The 23,128-nt window shown below is 60.8% G+C and overlaps 1 protein-coding gene across 2 annotated transcripts in view; it reads left to right on the top strand.

Moving 5' to 3' along the window:
• Positions 1-22,458, top strand: part of COL26A1 (collagen type XXVI alpha 1 chain) — a 170,236-nt gene extending 147,778 nt beyond the window's left edge. For both annotated transcript variants that reach the window (XM_068524591.1, XM_068524592.1), the window contains exons 4-13: positions 1,813-1,874; positions 7,342-7,498; positions 9,655-9,753; positions 10,440-10,592; positions 12,466-12,549; positions 14,441-14,493; positions 18,300-18,335; positions 19,499-19,546; positions 21,394-21,478; positions 22,298-22,458. In XM_068524591.1, the coding sequence (XP_068380692.1) occupies positions 1,813-1,874; positions 7,342-7,498; positions 9,655-9,753; positions 10,440-10,592; positions 12,466-12,549; positions 14,441-14,493; positions 18,300-18,335; positions 19,499-19,546; positions 21,394-21,478; positions 22,298-22,458 (938 nt within the window). The remainder of the gene's footprint in view (positions 1-1,812; positions 1,875-7,341; positions 7,499-9,654; positions 9,754-10,439; positions 10,593-12,465; positions 12,550-14,440; positions 14,494-18,299; positions 18,336-19,498; positions 19,547-21,393; positions 21,479-22,297) is intronic.
• The last annotated feature ends 670 nt before the right edge of the window (positions 22,459-23,128 follow it).

Below are 23,128 nucleotides of genomic sequence, written 5' to 3'. Positions count from 1 at the left end.
AGTCTCCTCTGCCCATCTCCCCGCTTTGTGGTTTGTACCTTTTTCTTCCTTTACCATCCCTTTCCTGGGAGGAACTAGAGGGAAACATGTGTGTTCAACCCCCCATGTTTAACCAGAAAACCGCCTTCTTTCTCGCTGATCCTTTGTGAAGTCTTGCCCCGTCCCCGAGTCAGACAACTGTATACATTCTTCTGGTTGTTTTAAAGTTTCAGTGTTTACGCCTCAGTCTTTAATCTCTTTTATGTATCGGGGTTACTGGCAAGGTTTTATTGGGGGAGAAAGAGTTCTGTTCCTAAAAAAGGCTTATAAACCACTGACTGGGCCCAGCCCAGGGTAGATGCGGAGGGAGATGAGGATGAGGGGACCCCTGCCAGCCCACATAAACCCAGGTAGGGCTGGTGCCTTGTAAAAGTGGGGACTGTTGGCACCCCTGGCCTCAAGGCTGGGCACCCCTGGGGAGGACACAGCCTGAATCACCTACTCCCACGGTCCTAAGATCCTGGTGGTCTCCTCACATCTCTCACAAAGCAATCATTATTTTAAAATAGGGACATTTACAAGGTGGTTTGCATTCAGCGACAAAGATGGGGGACAGACAAGGCTGACGATGGGGGGCCGGGGACCCCGCTGGTGAGCATGGGGGCGTCGCTGTGGCCAAGGGGCCTCTGAACACCAAGTGGGACCTGCCGAGTTACCCTAATACCTCTCGTGTGTCTGTTTAACCAGAATGGGGTTCCTGTAGGGTCAGGCTTTGCACTGAGGGAGGAATCTAAGCATCTCTTGACTTCTAGAGCAATAAAAGCTCTTTAGAACAGCTTTGAACCATCTATTTCCTCATTAAAGAGCTCTGGGTCTCTGGGGGAGACAGACATAAATAGATGATTACAGCCCAGGGAGATGTATGCCTGGGAGGTTAACAGTTACTGGTCTCCTAATTGGCCTTCCGGCTCCCAGGCCCTCCCACTCCCACCCATGGGACACTTCCGCTGCCAGAGTGAGCTTTTAAAAATGCAAATCTGACCTTGGCTTTCACCCCCTCCAACAGCAGCCCATTGGCCTCAGGATACTGCCAAGCTCTTCCCCCCAGGCCTCCTGTGTCAGGGCCCAGCCCACTGCTCCAGCCTTGGTGGCCCGCAGGTGTGCTGGGATAGGCCAGGCTGCTGGCAGACGCTCCCCTGTTCTGTTCTCCTAGGGGCCTCAGCCCTTATTCCTCCTTCTGCTGAACCTGACCAGTCATTGTGCATCCCTCAGGCCTCACCTTAGGTGCCACTGCCTCCAGGAAGCCCTCCTGGACCACTGCCCACCCCAGATGGGCTTTGACATCCCCCATGATGCTCTTTTGCATGTTCAGTTCTTATAGCCCTTACCAACCTGTGTCTATTTGCCTGTATCCTTCCCCAGACTGTAGTTCTCAAAGTCAGGGAGCGTGTCTCATTTACTATCCATTCATCAACTATCAGATATTTTTTGAGCCTCTATTTTGTACCAGGCACTGAAATTCATGAACAAACAAAATAGACAAAGACCCCGCCCATACGGCACCCACAGACTGACGAGGTATCCCAGGTGCTGGCTCAGACAATTCACTGAGTAAACAGACAGTACTCTGTGCTGTGGATGCCCAGAAAGGAGGGTGAGAGGTCAGGCAGACTGCATGGAGGAGGGGGCACTAAGGACAAGGCTCTGAAGGATGGGTAGGAGTTTTGCTGGCAACAGCTCAGAGATTTCCCTGCCTGCCTGACCAGAGGCTATCCTTGTGGCTGGGCTGCTCTCTCCCCAGGATCTACTCCACTCTCACCTCTTCTCTTTCAGAATGCATGAACTGTACCCGGCTCAGTGACATGAGTGACCGGCTGACCACGCTGGAGGCCAAGGTCAGATGGTCTGGGGATACTGGGCCTGGGGAGCTGGTTGGGGAGGGGCTTGCATCAGCCCCAGGGAGCCCAGCAGGGCTGAGCAGCCTGGTCCTGGGGGATGGGTGCTGTCTGGGGCTTCAGTGGTCCTGGGTAACCTTCTCTGGGCCGGGCCAGTCTCCTGGGGTTGGGGAAGGGAGTGGGGTGAGCAAGAAATCTGAGGGTCCCAGGGGTGAGGGATGCTGGGGAAGATGCTGGGATGAACTTCTGGTACCCGAGACTTTAGAAAAGGTGGGGTCCCCAGACTGGCTGGCCTGATGGACATTTTCCAGGCACCTGAAACCTCCGCATGGTTTGGCAGAGCGTTGGCTGACAGCCTGTCCTGGCCCAGGCCCAGTACCCTGGGGTGTTAAAAGTCACAGCTCTGGGGGAGGACCGGCACCGTGCCAGCTGTCCCCCGCCCACTTAGCCCTCGCCCATGCCCTCCCGCCATGAGCAATTCCTCCCCTGGTCCTCCCACCCTGACACCTCCCTCTGCCTAGAGAGGCTGCACCACGACCATGGCCAAGGCCACGGCAGCGGGCTGGGGGTGGGGCTTACTCTCTGGCCCTGAGGGTGAGGGTCATGACCACTCTGTAGACCTCAGGGGACTACAGGGGGTGGGGGGGTCGGGCTGTCCCAGTAATTGCTCTGCCTTGGCAGGTCCCTTCCTAGCTCTGGGCCTCAGTCTGCTGCCCTGTAAAATGGAAATTGAAGGAGACGTTTCCCGGCCCCTCACTGGGTCGTTCTGAGGCTGGCGGACAGGCATGAGCTCAGGTGGCTCCTGGGTGGGGAGCAGGAGAGGGAGCTCGAGACGGGTGTGCAGAGACGTGGCTGCCACTACGTTTCTTCTGGATCCCCAGGTAGGGGGCGGGAGACTCCTGTCTCAACTCCTGTGTCTTGTCTGGATCACCTTCCAGCTGCCCACCTGCCTGCTTTATGCCCAAGTGTCCTCTGGAGAAACTGGGCCCCTGGGGGCTTCGTCAGCCCAGTCAGAGGGCCCTGAGAGGCGGTAGCCTGCAGAGGGAGGGGGACACAAGCCAGGCTAGCAGCCAGGACAGCCCCACAGCCTCAGGGGCTGTGCTGAGGTCAGGTGAGCCCGCAGGGGTCAGAGAGAACATGGAGCTGGGGTCAGGGGCTGGGGTCGGGTGGGTGAAGGCAGAACCGGGCAGGCAGACCCCAGATGGGGAGTCAGAACCCAGGCAGCTGGCATAAGAGAGCAGTAACTCTGAGGCCTGGAAACTGCAGCTGCTGCTTCTTCAGACAAGAAACCTGTTTTGGCATATCAGAAGGGATGTGTTCAGTGGCAAGTAACAGAAACCCAGCCACTGGCAGCTTATTCCTTACCATTTATTGTTAGTTCAATTGGAAGTCCAGAAGTTAGTGGTCTCGGGATTAATTTGGTGGCTCAAGAACCCAGACTCTTCACAGCCTTCCTCTCCACCTCCTTAGTGAATTGACTTTTGGTCTCATGGTCAGTGCCTCATGGTTACAAAGTAGCTGCTGCAGCTCAAGGCCTCATATCCTTATACCTTGTTCAAAGGCAGGAAGTAGGGGGGGAAGTAAAGCACCCCAACAGATTCATTATGTGTCATTGGCCAGCACTGGGCTATATGCCCACCTCCTAGTTGCAAGGGAGCTGGGAAAATGAGTAATTGGCCAGTCATGATTCCTCCTCTGGGGCACACCCGCAGGCACACAGTAGGGGGTTGTGGAGCCAGGGAAGAGGAGGAGGTTGGAGGCCAGGCGACCGCAAGGGATTGTTCCATTTACACGCCGCACAGTGCCTGAGTTGCCAAAGGACCCAGACCTAGGAGCTCATCTAGATTCCTGCCACCCTCTTTCCCTGGGACAGGCTGGAATGGCTGCTGGGCGATGGTGGGGTGGAAGGCCAGCAGAAAAAGTTTCCTGCCTTCCTTCCTCTCCTGCCCCTCAATTTACACTCTGACTCCAAGGACCAGACTGAGTGGGAGGCAGCCCGAGGGCATTTCCCTGAGTGAGGGTCACAGGAGCCTTGGAACTCCGGTTGCTCTCCGGTGCAGGAGGGCGGCGTCCTGGCCAATCAGCCAGGCCGCCATGACGTCATCAGAGCCACTGCCCTCCGAGGCTGGCCGAGGTCTGGTTTTCTTGGGCTAAGTCCCCATGCCCACTGCTGCCCGCCCTGGTGTGCTCATGCCCGGCAGGAATGGGGTCAGTTTCTCTGGGAGGTTGGCCATGGCCAGGCCAGGAGGACTTGGACTCTGGTGGGGGCTGATTCTAACTTGACCGTGGCCAGGGCTGCTCTGCCCGGGTCCGTGGGCTCTGTGGGCCTTGGTGTCTGCGTGGGAAGTGCCCCAGGAAGAAGTGAGCCAGGTGTCTGGTGCAGGGGCAAGGCTGCAGGTGGCGGGTCCCCTTGGGAGTCCTGGGAGCTCTGCCACAAAAGGAGAGCTGGGCCTGACCCCAGGAGCCCAGGCCGGGTGCCCCCTCCTTGATCTTTCCAAGCTGCTCCAAACCCCCTACTGCTCCTGGCTACTCCCTGTTAAATATATCCATCTGGAGGTTCCCCCAAGACACTGCATCTCAACTCACCCCCCGGACTGATCACCTTCACCCCCAAACCTGCCCTCTCCTGTGCCCCTGTTTGACTGGTGGCAATCCCACCATCCCCGGAGCCAGGCCAGAAACAAGGGAGCTACTCCTGCCTTCACCCACCCTCCTGCCCCCAAGCCCTGGGGCACCAGGTACTGACAATTCTCATCACCTCCATCCTTACACCCACGGCTCTGGGTCCCACATCAGGGCACCGACAGACAAGTCTCCTTGCCCTGCCGCCCAGCTCCTCTACTTGGCCGTGGCCGGTCAGCTTCCCAGTGGACAGTCAGTAGTTGGGGCAGGAATTGTAACCCTCCCTTCCTAGAGGGGGTTCCGGGGTTCAGGAGGGGGGGCTCCGGAGGGGGGGCTCCACCCCCGAGCTGCTGTGTGATCTGACCCAGCTGCTCCCCTTCTCTGTGCCTCCACGAAGCTCCACTGAGGCCAAGGTTGTGGCCCGGCTGTGGGGAGGTGGGTGAGGTGCCATGTGGCCCTGGCCCCACCACCTACTTGCTGGGTGACCTTGGGCAAGTCACTTGCAGTCTCTGAGCCTCTATTTCCACCTCACCTGTGATGGGGCTGCAGTGGCCCTTCCTGCCTCATGAGCCCTTGTGAGGACCAGAAAGGAGAGGGGCTGAGAGACACGGGCCCTGGAGGTCACCGGAGCCTCAAGGGTCAGGAACTCACCCACCCAACACAGATGGGGACCTGAGATCTGATGCAGGGGTGCCACTTTGTTCCCAAGCGTCCTCAGAGACTCTGTCACCCAGGCCCCGGGACACTGCAGAACAGGTGGGAGGGGGCGCGCTGAGGGACCCTTTCTGCACAGCCACAAAACCTCAGCCCAGCCAGGCCCGGGCGCTGGGAAGGCAGCCGTTTGTTCCCGTGACCACCCCCCCCCGTCCCAGCATCAGCAGGACTAACCAGGGTGCCCATGTATTGAGCGCTCCCGATCTCCCATGGCCCTGCAGGGTCAGCGTTATCACCCCCATTTTGCTGATGGGAAAACTGAGGCCCACAGAGGTCACGATGCTTGCACAAGGTCACACAGTGGTCACCTAGTAGGAGAGCAGGGATTCAAACCAGCCCGGCTGGTAGCAGGGTCTGAGCTTCCCCCATCACATGGCACTTAACCTGTGCTGGGCTCTGGGGACCGAGAGCAAGGAGGGCGCCCCCTCCCCAGGTGGTCCCGACTCCTGAGGGCGGGGCTGGTGGCATTGCTCCCACCGCCACCCTGGCTGCGGGCACAAAGTGATTGTACAGGAGCTGAGGGGACACACAGGAGGGGAGGGCCCCCTTCTGCCCAGAGTGTCAGACAGACACAGGGAGGAGGGGACAGCTCACTGGATCTCAGAATCTTCCGGGGGTCGGGGTTGGGGACAGGGCTGGTGGAGGGCCCTGCAGGAGCTCGGCCTTGGAGGTGGGGCAGTCTTGGGCTTGAGGGGCACTGGGAGAGTTCAGGGCAGCTGGAGCAGAGCGGGGTGGAAGAGACGCAGGTGAGGCCAGGGCGGGCGCCTGTGTACGACGTGTGTGGAGATACTGGTGGTTTTTAGGGGGGTTTGCTTTGCAGGAGGTCCTCACCCACTGCTGTTGATTGTGGGGACCCGGGGCTGCAGGAGAGGGAGGGGGCAGGCGGAGGTGGGGGAGGCAGAGGGCTGTCACAGAGCCTGAGGCCACAGGCCTGGGGAGGGGGGACACGACGGGCCGAGTGAGGGCCACAGGCAGGCGGAGGGGCACTGGAAGAGGCCTGGGGGCCCATTAGGCCCTCCGGGAAGTATGGACTCCCGTGTTGCGTGGGCATAGGGTGGGGTATAGGCCAGGGGGCTGGAGTTTGGATGCCTTCGGGCAGCAGCACCTGAGGAATTAGACGCCAGTGATTCTGATGGGGGGTGGGGGGCAGCCTGGGGTGGGGCCCAGCCAGGCCCACCCTCAGCCCCGTCCTCAGAACACTTTCATCACACACTGAGTCGTAGACTCTAGCAGGACGCGGGATTCGGGTTTCTAAGAGCTGGAGGGGACGTGAGACGCTGGACTTCTTCCTTCCCATCTGGCAGATTGGGACAGGAAGCTGGGCTCCATCCGATATGGCCCGGGAACCCCAGGGCCCCCCTCTGCTGGGGGGGGGGGGTCTACTGTGTGCTAGCATCTGCCTGCCTGCCCTGTGCGGATCCCGGGCACGCAGCGCCCCCTGCTAGCCTCTTTGGGGACAGCAGGGCCTCTCTGAGGCCTCCTGGCTCCCAGTTCACGTGAATTAGGGAGAGTCTCCCACCGAGGCCCTGGGTCCTTTCGGTTTTTGACCCCTGCTTTCCTCCAGGGGAGAGGACAGGCTGCTTTCCAGGCTGGCCCTGAGTGACCATGGCCACCTTTGTTTCTCTGGAGCTCCTGCTAAATATCATGCATCAAGCTGGGCCCATTTATTTATTCTTTCTCCTTCTTTTCTTTCCTTTCTTCTTTTTTTCTTTCCTTTCCTTTCCCCTTCCCTTTCTTTCCCTGTGCCCCTCCCTCCCTCCCTTCCTTCCTTCCTCCCTCCCTCCTTCCATCCATCCGTTCATCCACAAACATTCCCTGACTGCGTTGTCTGCGTTGTGGAGGTGACCGTGGTCGTTATTCCAACAGCCACTGTCTAATCCCAGCGACAGCCGCTCTAGGAGAAAAGTACGGTGACTCTGAACATGTCCAAAGGGGACCTGCCTGAGCCCGAGGGTCAGGAGGGCTTCCTGAAATGGGAAGGGGAGGGGGGCAGGGGTGGGAGAACATTCCAGCGAGGGGACTGGTGATCCCAAGAGCAGCGGGCAGCTGCTGGTCTCCTGGGGCACACGTTCCCATTCACATGTGTCCCCGGCCTGGCCTGGGCCTGACCCTCTGCCCTTCTCCGGCCCAGGTTCTCCTTCTGGAAGCAGCAGAGCGGCCCTCGGGCCCGGACAATGACCTGCCGACCCCCCAGAGCACCCCACCGCCCTGGAACGAGGATTTCCTCCCTGACGCCCTCCCTCTCGCCCACCCCGGGCCCCAAAGGAGAAGGCCCACGGGCCCGGCCGGTGAGTGAGGCCTACAGGGGAGGCATGGCCTCCCAGGGCCTGCACAAGGAGGTCATACGTGCCCACGTGATATTTTGAAAAACTGAGCTAATGTTTAAAACCTGGGGGGATTTCACATAAAAACCAGGATTTCTCGCTTCTCTTAGAAAAATGGAAGATCTGGCCATTGGGGTTGGCTGTCTCTTAATAGAAACAATTGGCTGGGACTTCCCTAGTGGTCCAGTGGTTAAGAGTCCACACTTCCAATGCAGGGGGCTAAGGGTTTGATCCCTGGTCAGGGAACCAAGATCCCACATGCCGTGTGGTGTGGCCAAAAAAATATATAAAAAATAAAAATTAAAAAAAAGAGAAACAATTGGCTGCAGCTAAGTCACAGCTGCCCCTGCAGATCCCGTTCAAGCTCTGCAGTTTGCCGCAGTCCTCACCATTCCTTATTGCCTCACAGTCCAGCTACTGTCCTCACTGACTGCCCCGCTGCCCCTTAGCATCTGCACTTAGGCCCCCAGCCCAGCTCCATCCTTGATTGGCTCAATTTTACAGCAGGCCCTGCCTGCATACCACCAGGGACGGGCAGCTTACTGACTGCCCCCTTCTGGGGGCTCCTCTCTGAACTCTCTGACCCAAGTTGAAAGACATCCACTCACCTGTTGTTTTCACCCTTCCCACCACACTTTGAAGTCAGAGGTAAACGTTTTCTCTCTGCAGCTTCTATCCATTGGTTTAGGCTCTGCTCCCTGGGACTGCAGAACAGTAATAATAACTGTAATACTAGTAGTCAGCATTGTTGAATGCTGCCACGTGCCAGGAGAAGCGCTGGGGCTTTACCCTGGGCAGTGAGCTGGCACTGTCTGTGTGGCTGAACTCAAGGGTTTAAGGCTGAGATCTCGTCTGACTGGTCAGTATCCGTGCTGTGCCAGTTATTAAATATTTTTATATCCAAGGGTGGGCAGGAGTAGATGGAGAGGAGCCCTTTGCAGGTGACGCCTTCCCTCCGCCTGTCCCCAGGTTGAGCCCCCAGCTTCTTAGCACTCCTGCCCAGACTCAGCTCTGAGCACACGCTCCATCCCCTCCCCTGCCTGTAGACCCCCAGCAGTGGGAGAGTTGCCTCCAGTGGCCAGTCCCAGGGCCAGGGAAGCATCAGATATTCTGCAGTCTCTGGAGGCTGGGAGGGTGTAGGGGTGAGCTTAGGCCTGCTATGAGAGGAGGGGGCGTCTCACTTTGGGCCCCCCCAGCCCCCCACACCTCTCTAGCCACTCTCCCCAAAGTCTCATTTCCAGAGGGCTGCCCCATGCTCATCTTCAGATCCTTCTTCTGGGACTGAGGAGGGAGCGGGGGCTGGGGGGAAGGGGGGGCTTCTCATCCCCTGGAGGACCCAGGTCCCAACACCCCCTGGAGGGGAGGGAGGAAGCTGGGAGAGGCTCCCGGTCTCCTGGGGCACCTTTCTTCTCACCGGGACGTGCAGTTCCCAAGAATGGCCACCAGGTGGAGCACAAACCCTATAAATGCTGACACCTGGGTGAGCCCTGGAATCCTGGCGAGCAGCTGGGAATCTCTCTGGAAACGGGCAGCTCCAGGGCCTCCATCAGTTCAGCAGGCATTTTTGAGCACCCTCCCCAGGCCCAGGGCTTCCAGAGGGAGAGAAGGGGCTGTCCCCAGGCCACACAGGGGGACTCTGGCCTCTCCATCTACTCTTGCCCACCCTTGGGGCCTGGAGACCCTGAAGCTGGACAGGCATGTCCTTCAGGGCTTCCTGGGGTCTCTAAGGAGGCCTCATTGGAAGCTCTTTGCCAGAAGCCCAGTTCCTGAGCCTGAGCAAGGAGACAGCAGGACGTGGAGAGAGGATTCTGACTCATTTACTGCCTGGCTCTGCTACCTTGAGCAAAGGGCCGCACCTTTCTGAGCCTCAGTTTCCCCATCTGTCAAGTGGGGACACAAGTAGCTCTTGAGATCATAGAAGTTAATAGGAACAAAAATGGTTTGCAAGCTGTAATGACTGATGTGAGCTAATGATGGTCCCTTTGCCCATTGTGAGGGGCCCCAGGTGGGCTGGATTCCTGGAGGCATGTCTGACCGGACAGCCCAGGTGGTCAAGCCTGGAGCCACAGGGGGCAGCTCAGCCCACAGTGTTCTCAGGCCTCATTTCATTCTATCCCCAGGGCCCCCGGGACAGACGGGACCACCAGGGCCTGCAGGTCCCCCAGGCTCCAAAGGTGACCGGGGCCAGGCAGGAGAGAAGGGCCCAGCGGGTCCTCCTGGTAAGGACACCCCCCCACACGCCCCAACCCGACTCTGTCCACTGGGGGAAGGGGGTTGGGGTTTCTCCCCTGTCTGAGCAGGCGAGGCATCCCAGACACCCCCTTTCTTGCTGGGGCTAATGACTGCCATCTTGGGGGGCTCCAGGCTCACTTCTTCCCAGTACCACCCCTACGGCAGCCTCACCCCAAGCACCTTAGGGCTCCGTCTCGCCCTGGGCTGTGGGAAGAGAAGGCTTCTGGAGTTGTGGGCGCAGGTGTCCGGGGGGGCTCCTGGGGGCTGGGGGTTGTGCTCAGCCATGTAAACAACACCTCCAGAGACCACCCAGCTCCTCCTGGGCCCTGTCAGGGCAGGTACAGGGCTGGCCCAGGCTGGCTGCCACCCTCGGCGCCCGTTCCCCAGAGCTGAGGTCCCTGGAGCGGGCAGAGGGCATCTGGCTGGAGCCCCCACTGGGTCTGTGGTCCCTGCCTCCCTCACCTCCCATCCAGCTGCCCCGGGTCGCCTGTGCACTGGGCTGGGAAGGGGAAGTCATGTTATTAGCTCCCTGAAGAGCCCTCCAGGGTGTCCCTGGGCCTGGAGGCCACCACCAGCCCTCGCCAGCCCCATCCCCTTCAGGGTCTGCTTCTCGTCTCTGTTACGTCAGCCACGAGGCCCGGCCCTCCTGTGACTCCTCTCCTCCCCACTGCAGGCCTCTTGGGGCCGCCAGGGCCCCGTGGGCTTCCTGGAGAGATGGGGCGCCCCGGCCCCCCCGGCCCCCCCGGCCCAGCAGGCAGCCCAGGCCTCCCTCCAAACGGCCCCCAAGGCGTCCTCTACTCCCTGCAGCCGCCGACAGACAAGGACAGTGAGTGTCATGCCTGCGGGGTGGGGCGGGAGGGCGGGCCTGAGCCTGTCTTCAGGGGGACCAGCCCTCCCCAGGGGACCCCATGAAGCGAGCGGACTGTCAGCGAGGGGAGCCTTGGCTCTGCCAAGTGGGGGGCGGGGTCGCCTGGGGGGCACTGATGCGGGGTGGGGCGGCAACCCACGCTCAGCTCCTGCCCCGGGGTCTGACCCCCACGGGTCACTCTGCTCTCTGGCCTGGCCTCGGGTCATCCGTTACCCCATGACCTCTCCACATATCCCCTCACTGTAGGCCACTGGACATGTGTTGATGGATCACCTACGAAGTGTGGGCCTCTTGTTTTTACCCGCCCGCCTCGTACAGCCGTGAGCAAAACAGCCTCCTGCCTGCAGAGGCTACAGTCTAGCGCGAGAGGGCGCCTCTGAGCACACAAGCAGCCGCCCCAGTGCGCGGGGAGGGCGGTTCCAGGCAGGCCCCGCGGACGGGGGTGGGGGTGGGGCCGGCAGCCCACGGCGGGCATCGTTTTGGTTAAGGGCCCTGGGGAGTGGGAAGGGTTTTAAGAAGCAGGACTGACTTGAAATTCTGAATGGGTGACATCCCGGGGACCGCTTTGTCAGCTGTCGGAGAAACCCAAGCCCCCTCCTGCAGGTGCTTCTGCCCCCTCCGCCCCGCGGCAGCATAGCCCTCCCTTGAGCGTTAAGCTCCCTTGAGCGTTAAGACCTGCGCCTGAATCACAGTGTCCCTCTCTGAGCCTCAGTTTCCCCATCTGTAGAGGAGGGGTGATAATACATCCTAATGGAGTTGCTCTGGGGGTGAAAAAACAGCCCCCAGCCATGAGGGAGGGGCTCATTCCCAAGGGGACTGAGGGGCCTGGGCTGCCCTCAGTGGGTACAGGGGCAGGAGAAAGTGTTAACTCCCTGACGACCCAACCTCCTCACCCTCACGGTGGGCTCAGTGGTGCCCCCTAGTGGGGAGAATGGATGATGCGTGTAAAGTGCCTCGGGCGTCTAAGGGCTCAGCAGCTGGCATCCCTGGGCCAGGAGAGCTGCAGCCTGCCCTGGCCTGGGCGCGATGCCCTGCATCTGGCACTGCCCACCTGCCGCGTCTAGTGCTGGGAGCCCTCCTCAGACAGGACCCTCCTTCCCCAGCCCTGGGGTCCCCGAGGGAGGGCAGCTTTCCTGGAAGACCCAGGTGTGAATGTTTGGGGACAGTGGGGGGTGCCCCAGTGGGCGCACCTGGCTGGCCAGGACTGAGCACCTGTAGGAGGCCACCCGCCGTGAGGCCTATGGAGGGGCTCTCCAGGCTTCCATGAGTGGAGGGAGAGGCAGAGGCAGCCACCCCCATCCAGACGTTTCCAAGCCTGGCTGTCTGGTCCTGGCTCTGAGAATAGGGCAGGGTGAAGTCACACGGGGCTCCCCCTGGAGAGACCCAGGCCATTAGACAGACTCCACCCGGCTCTGGGGCCCTGATGGAGGCAGCCCAGGGCCCTGCAGCTCAGAGGGGTGGGCAGGGAGGGCTTCCTGGAGGAGGCCCCACAGGAGTGAGCTAGTCAGGTACGTCAGGATGGGTGTGTGGGGTGGACCCTGGAAGAACGTCCAGCCTGGGTGGTAAGCAAGGTGGGGCCAGAGTCAAGGGCCTGGAGTGTTCAGGAAGGAGTTTGTGCTTTAAATGGAGCCCACGGGGCTTCCCCTGCCCTCTGACTTGGCCTCTGTGTGCTCCTCTGAGTCGTGGGAGCAGTGGCAACTGCTCACCAGGGCTGCAGTGAGGCCCAGTGGGGCCGGGCATGCCCGTCCTGGCTCCAGGGGATCTCAGCTCTAGCCCCCCAGCCCCGCCGGCCCTACCCCCCAGGTCACGGGCTGCTCTGCCCTTCCCGCAGATGCAGACGCGCAGCTGGCCTCTGCCGCCGTGGACACGGTGCTGGCGGGCGTCCCAGGGCCCCGGGGGCCCCCCGGCCCTCCAGGTGAGCACAGAGGGCCACAGCACAGGCTGGTCTCCACTGGTAACCCCTCCTGGGCTTGGCCTGGACCCAGGGACCTTGAGGGGGCCAGTTGGGGGTCACGGCCTTGGCAGGGCACTGGATCTGCTCCAGCCAGCAGTGGCTTGAGGTGGGCCCTCTTGTTCCCGGGCGGCAGCTCCCCTGGGACTGGCCACAGTGTTTCTGCCAGAACAAGCCCTGACACCCACATGATGCAGCCCCGGGCTGCCCTGTGTGAGCCAGAGCAGGGATTCTCTGGGTATGGGGAGGCAGGGTCCGAACGGGCGGTGTGAGGGCCACGTGGGAGACCCAGGGAGCTGGCGGGGCAGGTGCCCAGAAGCGACGGGAGGCCCTGGGCCTGCAGGCAGAGAGCTGGGCCCTGGGGGAGGGGACGGGATGGGGCCCTCGCTGGGGGAGGAGGGGAGTGTGGGGAGGGGACGGGATGGGACCCTCGCTGGGGGAGGAGGGGAGTGTGGGGAGGGGACGGGATGGGACCCTCGCTGGGGGAGGAGGGGAGTGTGGGGCGGGGCTGGCACCCAGGTGTGTGGAAGTCTCCTCTGACAGGTTCTACCTGTGAATGAACGAGCGACTGAGGCCCTGGGGGCCAGCGGGTGGGGCACCTCTTGATTAGGGCTCCAGACCCGGGCACTCATTCTCTGTGATTCATTCACTTTCTCATGAATTCAGGAAATACTCACCGAGCACTGTTCAGCTGGGCAGTGTTCTAAGCTCCTGGGATACTTAAATAAACAAAACAAAGATTCCCGTCCTCATGGTACTTACGTTCTAGTGGAGAAGGCAAACAGTACCCAAATACTATCGGTGAATCCCATAGGGTCTGAGAAAGCAGGGCTGGGCGAGCAGCTGGGCCAGGGTGGCCCCATTTAAAAGGTGGTATTTGGGAGTGAGCTGGGAGGGTGTTTGTCTTTTAGCTAGACTGAGTCCAGATCGTCACCCCACGAGGGGTACGCTTTCCTGCGGGTCCTCCCTAAGCATGCCGGGGGCACACTGGTACAGCCTAGCAGCCCAAGAGGCACAGACCTGTGCCGGCCACTGGGGACAGAGGCCTCCCTCTTCCAAGCATTCGGGAAGTTCAGTCAGGAACACCACTCCCTGCGCTGTACCCATCAGGCCTGGCCTGACCGTCTGGGCACTCCCTGGCCCGTGGGGGGGCAGGCATGCAAACCGACAGTGGCCAGAGGTAGCGGCTGGTCTGTGTCAGGGCTTTGCCTAGAGAAGAGGCGGGGTAGGTTCCTGGAAGACTTCCTGGAGGAGGTGATGCTTAGCCTGAGACTAGTAGCAAAGAGTTTTCTGGGGTGTGGAGGGGTTGGAGAAGCTCCAGGAGGAAGCAACAGCATCGGCAAAGGCACGGATGCAGAGGAACTTTCCAGAAGGGGGTATCTGACTGATGAAGGTGGAGGAGGCTGCGCTGAGAGGGACCTATTTGAAAGGTCACTCTGGGGCGCTGCGTGGAGGGCAGATGGTCAGGCAGCAGTTGTAGTAACCCAGGCAAGAAGGATGGCCTCAGAGGGGTCAGGTCTGAGGTCCCGAGGAGGGAGAGACTCGAGATTTGCCGGGGGACTAGCCGTCTGGGGAGGGGCTGCGGGGTGGCCCCGTGGATGGGGCTCTGGTTGTGGTGTCAGGGCTGCAGGGAGAGTGGGTGGAGGTGGGCTCTCCGCTCTGGCGGTGGGCAGGGGAGGCCAAGGGAGCAGGTGCCCCCCTCCCCCACCATTCGTTCACCGCACCTTCCTTTGCTGCCCATGGAGACAGACCCAGGGCAGGGGCTGGGGTGGGAGGGTGGAAAGGTCCTCTCCAGAGCTGATGGGGGCAGCGGGCTTCTCTGGCCCCAGGTGACCATCTGTGACTCTGCCGGCAGGTCCCCCTGGACCACACGGTCCCCCTGGACCCCCAGGTGCACCAGGATCCCAGGTAAGGTCTTTCCCATTTCTGGCAAGGGAGGGGGCATTGTCTCCCCAGGGAAGGAGGAGCCAGGCTTCTTACCAGCACAGTTGCTCAGGAAGGAGCCAGCCCACCTGGCCGGTCCCCACCTGGGTCCAGGCGGGCCCCAGGGGAAGGCAGGCATGGGGTCCTGGTTTTGTTAGCAGCAGCGGCCCTTTGCTGCCCACTCTGCCTATGCCAGGGAGGTGCTAACATGGTTCCCGGTTCATAAATGAGCTGAGACCCAGGTGCCACCTGAGGTCGTCCGGAGGGTGTGGTGGAGCTGGGCCAGGATCACAGAAGGTCCACCCCAGCCCATGGCCCTTCCTCAAGGAAAATTGCCTGTGAGGGGGGCACTCTGACGCCTGACTGTGTGGCCTGGAACCCCAGCTTGCTCTGCCTCCCAGCTGTGTGACCTTCGGCAGAAAGGCAGACTCTCTGGGCTCTGGCTTCCTCAGCTGCTAAGACGGGGTGTACAGGGCCTCCCTGGTGGATTTGTCACAAGGAGTGAAAGAGAAATAAATTGCCAGGGGGTGTGCCTTGTGCTGCAGGGGCCCAGGGGCCTTGGGGGGGAGGTCACATGGAGGAGGTGGGGGGTGGTCCTGGACGTGGAGGCAGCAAGGGTGGCATCTGGGGATGTCTGCACGGAGCTTCCTGCAGCCCCTCCCCTGGGCCTCGTCCAGACCGAGGGCTCTGAGGTCCCTGGAACTCAGGCCCTGGTGGGGTGGAGTGGCTGAGAGGTGCCCCCCCTCCCACTGCAAGGGAGGTGGATCCGGGCCTTGGCCCTGTGGGTGCTGGGACCTCAGGAGTCCCACACATTCATTCATCCCTTTAGTCATTTGACAAATATTCCCCAGACGCAGGAAGGGCACCAGCCACGCCAGCCGAGGACACAGCCGGAGCCCGGGGCCACAGGCCAGCCCCCTAGAGCACATGTTCTAGACGTCAAAGAACCAGTGTCCCACGGCTCCTGATCTCTCTCTGTCGTCCCCCGTGTGTTTTCACACCAGGAGGATGTGGCGTGGAGGAGAAGGGCCAGTGGGGTGCACGGCGTAGGGCAGAGCCAGGGCGGATGTGGTACAGACCAGGCCGGCAGGCGGGGCCTGGGGGTGGGGGGTGGCTGCAGGGGGGGCAGGAGGCCCTCAGACCTGATCTGCTCCTGAGTCAGGTGGGGTGGCCAGGTTAGCCAGGGGTCAGGGCCCCCCAGAGCACCCTCCTGGCCCCTCAGGCTCCCAGCCACAGGCCCCAGAGAGAAGGGGTGGGGGCGGGCGAGAGAGAATGACAGTGACAGTGACGGGACTGCGGTGAGGGTCGGAGAGGCCCCGGGAACTGTAGGAGGTTGGCAGGGGGCGTCTGGCCGAGCTCCACACGCCAGGAGCCCTGTGCCAGCAACGCGGTCTCTCCTGGTTCTCCGGTGCTGGGGGCTCCCTCCTCCCTTCAGGCTGGGCCTGCTCAGCCCTGACAAAAGGGCAGGAAGAGGGGGAGGAGGGCATGTGAAAGGCCGACAGATGCTCTCACGGAAAGGGCTGGGGGCAGTGGGGCTCCTCCAGTGGCCCAAGCGCACAGTGACAGGGCAGGTCAGCGATGCGAAGGGATCCCATCATTCTGTCCCAGCAGCGATGGGGCAGTGGAGGCTCAGAGAGACTCTGTCACCTGCCAGAGTCACACAGCAGGGCAGCAGAGTGCCAGTGGGTGCTTTGGGGTGGTTGATCCTGCCGGCTTGTTGATTTTTAGGGTCTTCCAGGCCCTTGCGGGCGGGGCTGCCTTGGGTGGCTGTGGAGACCGTGCCCACAGCAGCCTTGTGGGGACCCAGGACCTGCAAGATTCCAAGGAGGTTCAAGGGGACCAAGTCAGAGCTGCTCGTCTAGCCCCGCTCGAGACGGTGTGACCGGGCATCAGCATGGGACATCTTCAGGCTGGTGGCATCTTGGCCCCTTTCCTCCTTGCAGTGGTCCTTCCTTAAACCTGAGGGTCTGTAGCCAGGGCTGGGATGCCAGGGGCACCAGGCAGTGCCCAGCCTGTCCCTGGCTCCCCAGGGCCCCACCGAATAGGTGTTAAAGAGCCCCCTTCCAGGACCCACTGCCAGGGCCCACCCAGCCCCCTACACTGCAGGGATGGAGCTGGGTTCCAATTCTCCATTGTCCCAGTATTGACAATGTCAGAATGGCCGCCAGATGGGCTGGACCGTGGCTTCACTGTGGATGGTGGGGCCAGTCTGATGACCCAGTCTCCGTCTCCATCCTTGCCAAGGAGTCGAAGCCCCTGAGAATTGGCGGTTTGTGGGGAGGGATGTCTCCTAGACAGGGGTCAAAGAAGAGCGAGAAGGGACAATAACAGGGGACCACGTGGTCCCGACTTTCTCCTGAGTGGGACGGACAGCCCTGGGTTTGAAGCCTGGTTCTGCCAATTTCCAGCTGGGTGACCCTGAACAAGTCCCTGAGCCCCTGGGCCTCAGTTTCTCCATCTGTGAAATGAGGATAAAAATCCCTTCTGGGTAGGTTCATTGTGAGAAATAATGGGGAAAACAGGTGGAGAATGCCAGGCTCTTCGGAGACCCTTAATGAATGCTATTCATTAACTACGTATGTCCTGGGGCCTCAATTGCATCAGACACTGTACTGGGCACAAGAACAAGGAAGTGGGGATCCCTGCCCTCCGGTAGCTGATAGTCTAGTGCAGGAGGCAGACGTGATAGAGAGTAACTGGGAAAAGACCTATGGTGACAGGAGGGGGTGACAGATAGGAGGAGGTGACATTCTGACTGAGACCCGAGGAACGGGAAGGAGCAGTCCTGCAGAGATGCCAGGAGCGTTCCAGTAGAGGGGAGAGCAGGTGCAGAGGTCTTGAAGCAGGGAAATGCATGGCGCATACTGAGTGGAGGAGAGTGTGGGGTGAGATGAGGGGGGGAAGTGGGCAGGGCCTTACCTGCAGGTCTGATGTGTGGATTTGGGTCGCAGTGGAAAGGGGACTCATAGAGGTTCAGGGAGGGAGAGTCCGTGACCTGATTTACAGCTTTCCAAGGCCCCTCTGGCTATTGCGGGAGGGATGGAAGGCGGGGGAGGCGGCAGTGGAGCAGGGAGACCAGGGAGGAGGCCACAGCAGCACAGAGGAAATGGCAAAGTGAACAGACATACTTAGAAAGTGAACCTGACAGGTCTGGCTGATGGAATAAATTTGGTGAGGGAGGGAAAGGGAAGGTTAACTCCAAGGTGTGTGTGGGAGCAGCCGCGGGACCGCGGAGCCGTTTCCGAGAGGAGAGACTGCAGGGTGGGGGCGGGTCTGGGGGGGAACCAGGAGTTCCACTTCGGAGAAGTCGAGTGGGAGCGCCTCCTGGCTGGCCGGGTGAGGGTGCTGGAGGACGGCTGGATGCACAGGTCTGGGGCCCCGGGGAGCCTTCCGGCTGGGCATCAGCGCTGATGGGGTGTCCACGCAGACACCCTCACGATCACCATTGCTGTCACTCGTTCTCTGAGGGCCCCTCTCTCGCGTGCTGGGGGGATGTGTGCTTTGCCAGCCGGTCCCCTTCTCTGAGTGATAACCGTACTTGGCATTTCCCCATTTCACAGGTGAGGAGATGGAGGGCTCAGCTGAGGCCCAGGGTCATACACAGGCCAGTAGCGGGGGCGTCAGGACCAGGGAGGCCCCCAGCTGTGGACTTCGTGTTTCCTCTACGCCATCCTCTTCCCCCCATCCATTTTTCAGATTTCCAGAGCCCAGTGCAGGGGGAGGGCCAGCGGAGGACTGAGAGGCTGTCAAGGACAGGCAAAGCCTAATCTGCTTTGTTTGATTTTCTGTAGGGCCTGGCTGGAGAGCGGGGCGTGACAGGGCCGCCTGTAAGTGTGGGACCGTGTGGATGGGCCACCCCCAGGACGATGGGCTCTGGTGCAGGCCCAGGGTACCAGGTGGGCGGGCATCTACCCCAGGCGGCCTGGCTGAGTTCAGCCCCCCAGCCTCCCCAGGCATGGCCAGATCCAGCCCAGCCAGGATGGGGCGGGGGGAGAGAAACGGGCAACCTGGGTGCAGTGCCAGCTGCCCAAGTTGAGAAGGGGTGACTTTGGGAGGTGGGAGCCCCCTCACTGAGCGTATGAAGTAAGGACTGAAATAGCCTCCTGTTGCGAGGCTTGGATGAGAGTCCTGAGGTCCCTTCCAGGGAGCCCAGGCCCCTGGGTTAATGTGCTGTGTGACCTGCAGAGTCCCTTGCCTTCTCTGAACCTTCTAGGAATAGAGACATAGACAGCTGACCTCTAATTCCCCTCTTGGAAATAAGAATTCGTGAGTCTCAGCCCCTATCTCCAGGGCCATGGAGGTGGGTACCTCCTTCGTGCCCAAGTCTTATGTCAGGGGCATGGGGCTGGGGGGAAAGGGGTGGATCTTTGCTGAGCATCTTCTATGTGGAAACCCTCTTCATCCATAGAGTGTTTAAGCTGCACAGTGACCCCATGAGACAGTGCTTTATTTTCCCTATTTGCCAGAACTGGCAGCTAAGGCTCAGAGAGGTTAAGCAACTTGCCCAAGGTCACACAGCTAGGCAACAGTAGAGCCAAGATTTAAACCCAGGAGTGTTAGCCTCCAAAGCCATGCCTTCTCCAAGCTTATTATTGAGATTGATTTATTTAATCCTCCTAATAGCTCTATGAGGCTATTATTAGCTCCATTTTGGAGATGGGAAAATCGAGGCACAGAGAGGTAAAGTAACTTGCTCAAGGTCACACAGGAGTAAGTGACCACCTAGGTGTTATTGTGAGGCTGATGTTACTGGCCCCATTTTAGAGTCAGGGAAGCAGAGGCCTGAGATGCAGGGGACTTGATCCCTGGAAGGGCCAACACCTGAGCTCGTGGGGTTCCAAACCTGACTCCTCCCTCCCTAGAAACAGAATTAAGCCCCTAAAATCAACCCTGTGCCAGGCTGTGCAGGGGTGCCCAGGGAGAGAAGCTGGAGAGGGTGGAGAAGCGCCCCACCCCGCACCCATCATTGACTGCATGACTTTCTTCCCAGGGCGAGCCTGGCGGGAAGGGGGAAGAGGAGGAGAAAGCTACCGCCGAGGTAACTGTGCCCCTGGGCCCATGCTTCCCTCCTGCCCCTTGGCTGTGTCTCAGCAGGAGAGCGGGTACCCAACAGAGCTGGACTGCCACCATCGGCCCTGAGCCGGGCATCAGTCACGGGGTGAATGGGGTCCCAGCCCAGCGGGGGACACAGCTGAGTGAATAGCAACTGCAGCACAGGGTGAAGTTGGCTGCAATGGGGTAGCACAGATGGGGTGACCGGCCTGGGGCCTGAGTTGGGGGGAGACCCTGCCGGAGAGGGCCGGAGGAACCACGGACCTGCAGAAAAGACCTTTCTTTTAAGGAGGCTTCAAGCCGTGGGGTCCCTCTCCAGGGACAGGACTCTCCCATGACAGCACCTGGCACACGGGTGTGCCCAAGGTCGCGGTGGTGGACTGAAGGATACGTGGGCATGTGGATGTGGGAGAGGACGAGGAAAGAGTGAGGTTGGGAGCACACAGGGGCCAAGGCAAGATGGGACGGGGAGGGGGCACAGATGGAGTGCCAGCATGGCTGTGGGGAGCCATGCCTTCTGGGACCAGGAGAGGAGGCTGGGGACCAGGGTGATGGATAAAGGGGGCGGAGGCAGTAGGGCCAGCAGGGGAGGTCTTGCAAGCTGAGAATGAGTCCCGTGGGAGTGTCAGGGCTCAGCGGGCTGGCCAGCTCGGTGGGCACACAGTGCCCCTTAACTGAGAGAGCTGAGGGAGGCTCTAAGCCAGGGGTGGGGGTATCTGCAGAGGTGGGAGGCGGGCTGGGCTGGAGGGGTGAAGCTGGGGCCAGGGGACCTTCCGGAGGTCCTTGCGGGACTGGAGAAGGGGGAAGAGGCTGGAATCAGGGCAGCCGTGCTGGGCACAGGAGGCAGTGGGAGGAAGATGTGGATGCGGGGGTCCCTTGTGATGGGAGACAGAGAGGATACCCACGACTTCCCCCGCCCCATCTCATCAGCGTGCATCCTGTGGCCCAGGGATTGAGGGTTAGCCGGGTCCTGACAGAGGGAGCCTGGACCCCCTGCTCCTCGCTGGGACACCCCCATCCCAGACACCACCCACAGCCTGGCTTCTCACGGCCTATGGTGGGAAGACCTCTCTCTTGTAACTCAGTAGCATGCTTTTGGTTTTCTTTTGTTTTAAGCTCAATTAATCTGAATGTCATGACAGAGCTGTCATGTTCTACCAGCCAAAGATGCCTGTTTGCTGCTGACTCCAGGGCGGGGCCTTGTCTCTCCACCATCACTTTTTATTTCAAAGTGGCCTTGTCACCTGTCTTCTCAATTAATCAGCTCATTCACGTGTCTCGACACACGAGGTCCTTCGCCCGAGTGTAGGCTGGGTCCCAGAAATGCAGACGTGCCATCATCGCGTCCTCCTGCTGGCATTCCAGAAGCCGTGGCTCTGCCCTCTCTTTTTCTCGCCCGGGTGACCACTGTGGAAATCTCTCGGGTGGGCAGTGCCAGGAAGGAAACATGCAAAGCACCCCCAACCCGTGGGCCCGTACTAGGTGCTCTGCCCACAGCAGAGTATTTTCTGGAAAGAAGGGCACACAGAGGAAGCAGCAGGCAGCCATGGGAGCAGGATGAGCCCAGGCTGGAGGCAGACAGGTCTGGGTGTGAAGCCCCGGTCGGCCATTTCCAGGCTGTGTGGCCACAGGACTCTGGTTACCCTCTCTGTGCGTCAAGTTCCATGTCTGTGAATAGTAATTCGAACCCCAGCCCTGGCGCCAGGATGTCCACCCTATGATGGCTGCTGTACTGATGTTGGTGACAGGAGGGAAGTGGCGGGCGTGGGGAGGGCTGCGATAGTACACTGAAGCAGGACGGCCCTGACCTTGGCTGCTTCCTCCCCCCCCCAGGGCGAGGGGGTGCAGCAGCTGCGGGAGGCGCTGAAGATCCTGGCTGAGAGGGTCCTCATCCTGGAGCACATGATTGGGATCCACGGTGCGTAGTGACCAGGACCTGGGGACAGGCAGGCCCACAGGCGGCCGCCGAGTCCGAATCTCCCTCTGCTCCGCCTCCCTGCTGCCCTCATGCTGCTGCCTCTGGTGCCTGCTCTCCCTGCCCCAGCGGCCCCTCACTTGGCTGCCAGTCTGGCCCTGTCCCACCCCTGCTCAAGGACCCTCCGTGGCTCCCTGCTGCCCGTGACCGTCATCCAGGTCCCAAGTCCCTCCCCAGCATAGCCTGGTGTCCAGTGACACAGAGCCATCATCCGGTTACCCCAGGCCCTTTCCCGCCTCCGCACCTTTGCTCAGGCTGGTCCCTCGGCCTCCTGAGCACCAGCTCCCGCTTCAGGACCTGCGCCAGGATCTCTTCCTCCCTGAAGCCGCCCTCCTGTCTCCCCACTGTGCTCTGTTGAGCCTTCAGTTCCCTTGTGGGGTGGGGTTTCCATGTCTCTCCCTGGCACTTCTGCAGGGCCTGGAGCCCGGCCCTGGTTAGCAGTTGTTGAAGAATGGATGAATGAATGAATTGCTGAATGAATAGATGAGCAAATGGGAGAATGAATGAAATGAGCGCATGGATGAGCGGATGGATGAATGAATGAATGAATGAATGAGTGGATGGGTGAATGAATGGATGAATGAGTGGATGAATGAATGGATGAATGAGTGAGTGAATGGATGCGTGAGGAGTAGAAGCCAGCTGCTGCTTTGTTGTGTCCTCGCTGGGCACAGAGCTTCCGTGTCTGGCGGGGCTGGAAGTGAAGGTGCTTTGCTTGCTCCCAAGGCCCTGCGCAAGCCCGCCCTCCTGCTCTCCTTCCAGATCCCCTGGCCTCCCCTGATGGGGGCTCCGGCCAGGACGCCGCTCTGAGAGCCAACCTCAAGATGAAGCGTGGTGGCCCCCCCCCCGATGGCTCCCTGGCTGCCCTGCTTGGCCCCGACCCTGGGCAGAGGAGCGCTGGCCGGGCCAGCGGCGGGAAGTGAGAGACCAGCGCTCCAGGACAAGCCCCGACTCCGCCAGAGACCCAGCCCCGGGGCCTGTGCTGCCACTGGCACCTGAGGACACCCCGAGTGGGACCGGGCTCCAGGCCTGGACGATCGTCAGGGACACTGGCTCCTGGGGGCTGGGGGCCTTGGGGACAGATGGCAGCTCCAGGGGCAGGGGCCAGAGGCCAGAGCCCTGCCCTGGTCCCGTCCCTCCTCACCCGCACTCCCTGCTGGAGACAGGGTCTGGTGGGCCGCGTGGGCTGTGAGAATAGCCATAATACTCATCATTTACTGGGTCGCTGCATCGTTTGGGCCTGTCCGAGGAGCTTCCCTACATTGTCTCATTTAACCCTTAGGAGGTAGGCTTGTTACCCCGACTTTACACGGGGGACGGAGGCTTGCAGAGGGTAACTCACCTGCCCAAGGCCCCCGGACCATGGGTGGCTGGGGCCGGGTTTGACCCCATGTTCTCTCTACCCTGCCGGCTTCCCTTCTTCACGGGGAAACTCAGGGCGGGTGTCGGGCCGGGTGGCTCCTGAGGCTCCAGCTGGGAAGGAGGGCAGGGCCCTGCCCAGCACGAGACAGCGGGGGCCCTGGGCCTCCTTCCTCGACTCCCCTCCCTGGGCTCAGGGTCTGGTCCACGGGTTGGGGAGCAGCTTGGCCTGTA

This window comes from Eschrichtius robustus, chromosome 16 (genome assembly GCF_028021215.1).
Source record: "Eschrichtius robustus isolate mEscRob2 chromosome 16, mEscRob2.pri, whole genome shotgun sequence".
NCBI classification, from domain to species: Eukaryota; Metazoa; Chordata; class Mammalia; order Artiodactyla; family Eschrichtiidae; genus Eschrichtius; species Eschrichtius robustus.
Note: the sequence above shows the minus strand (reverse complement) of the source record. Positions and strands in the feature narration are given on the sequence as shown.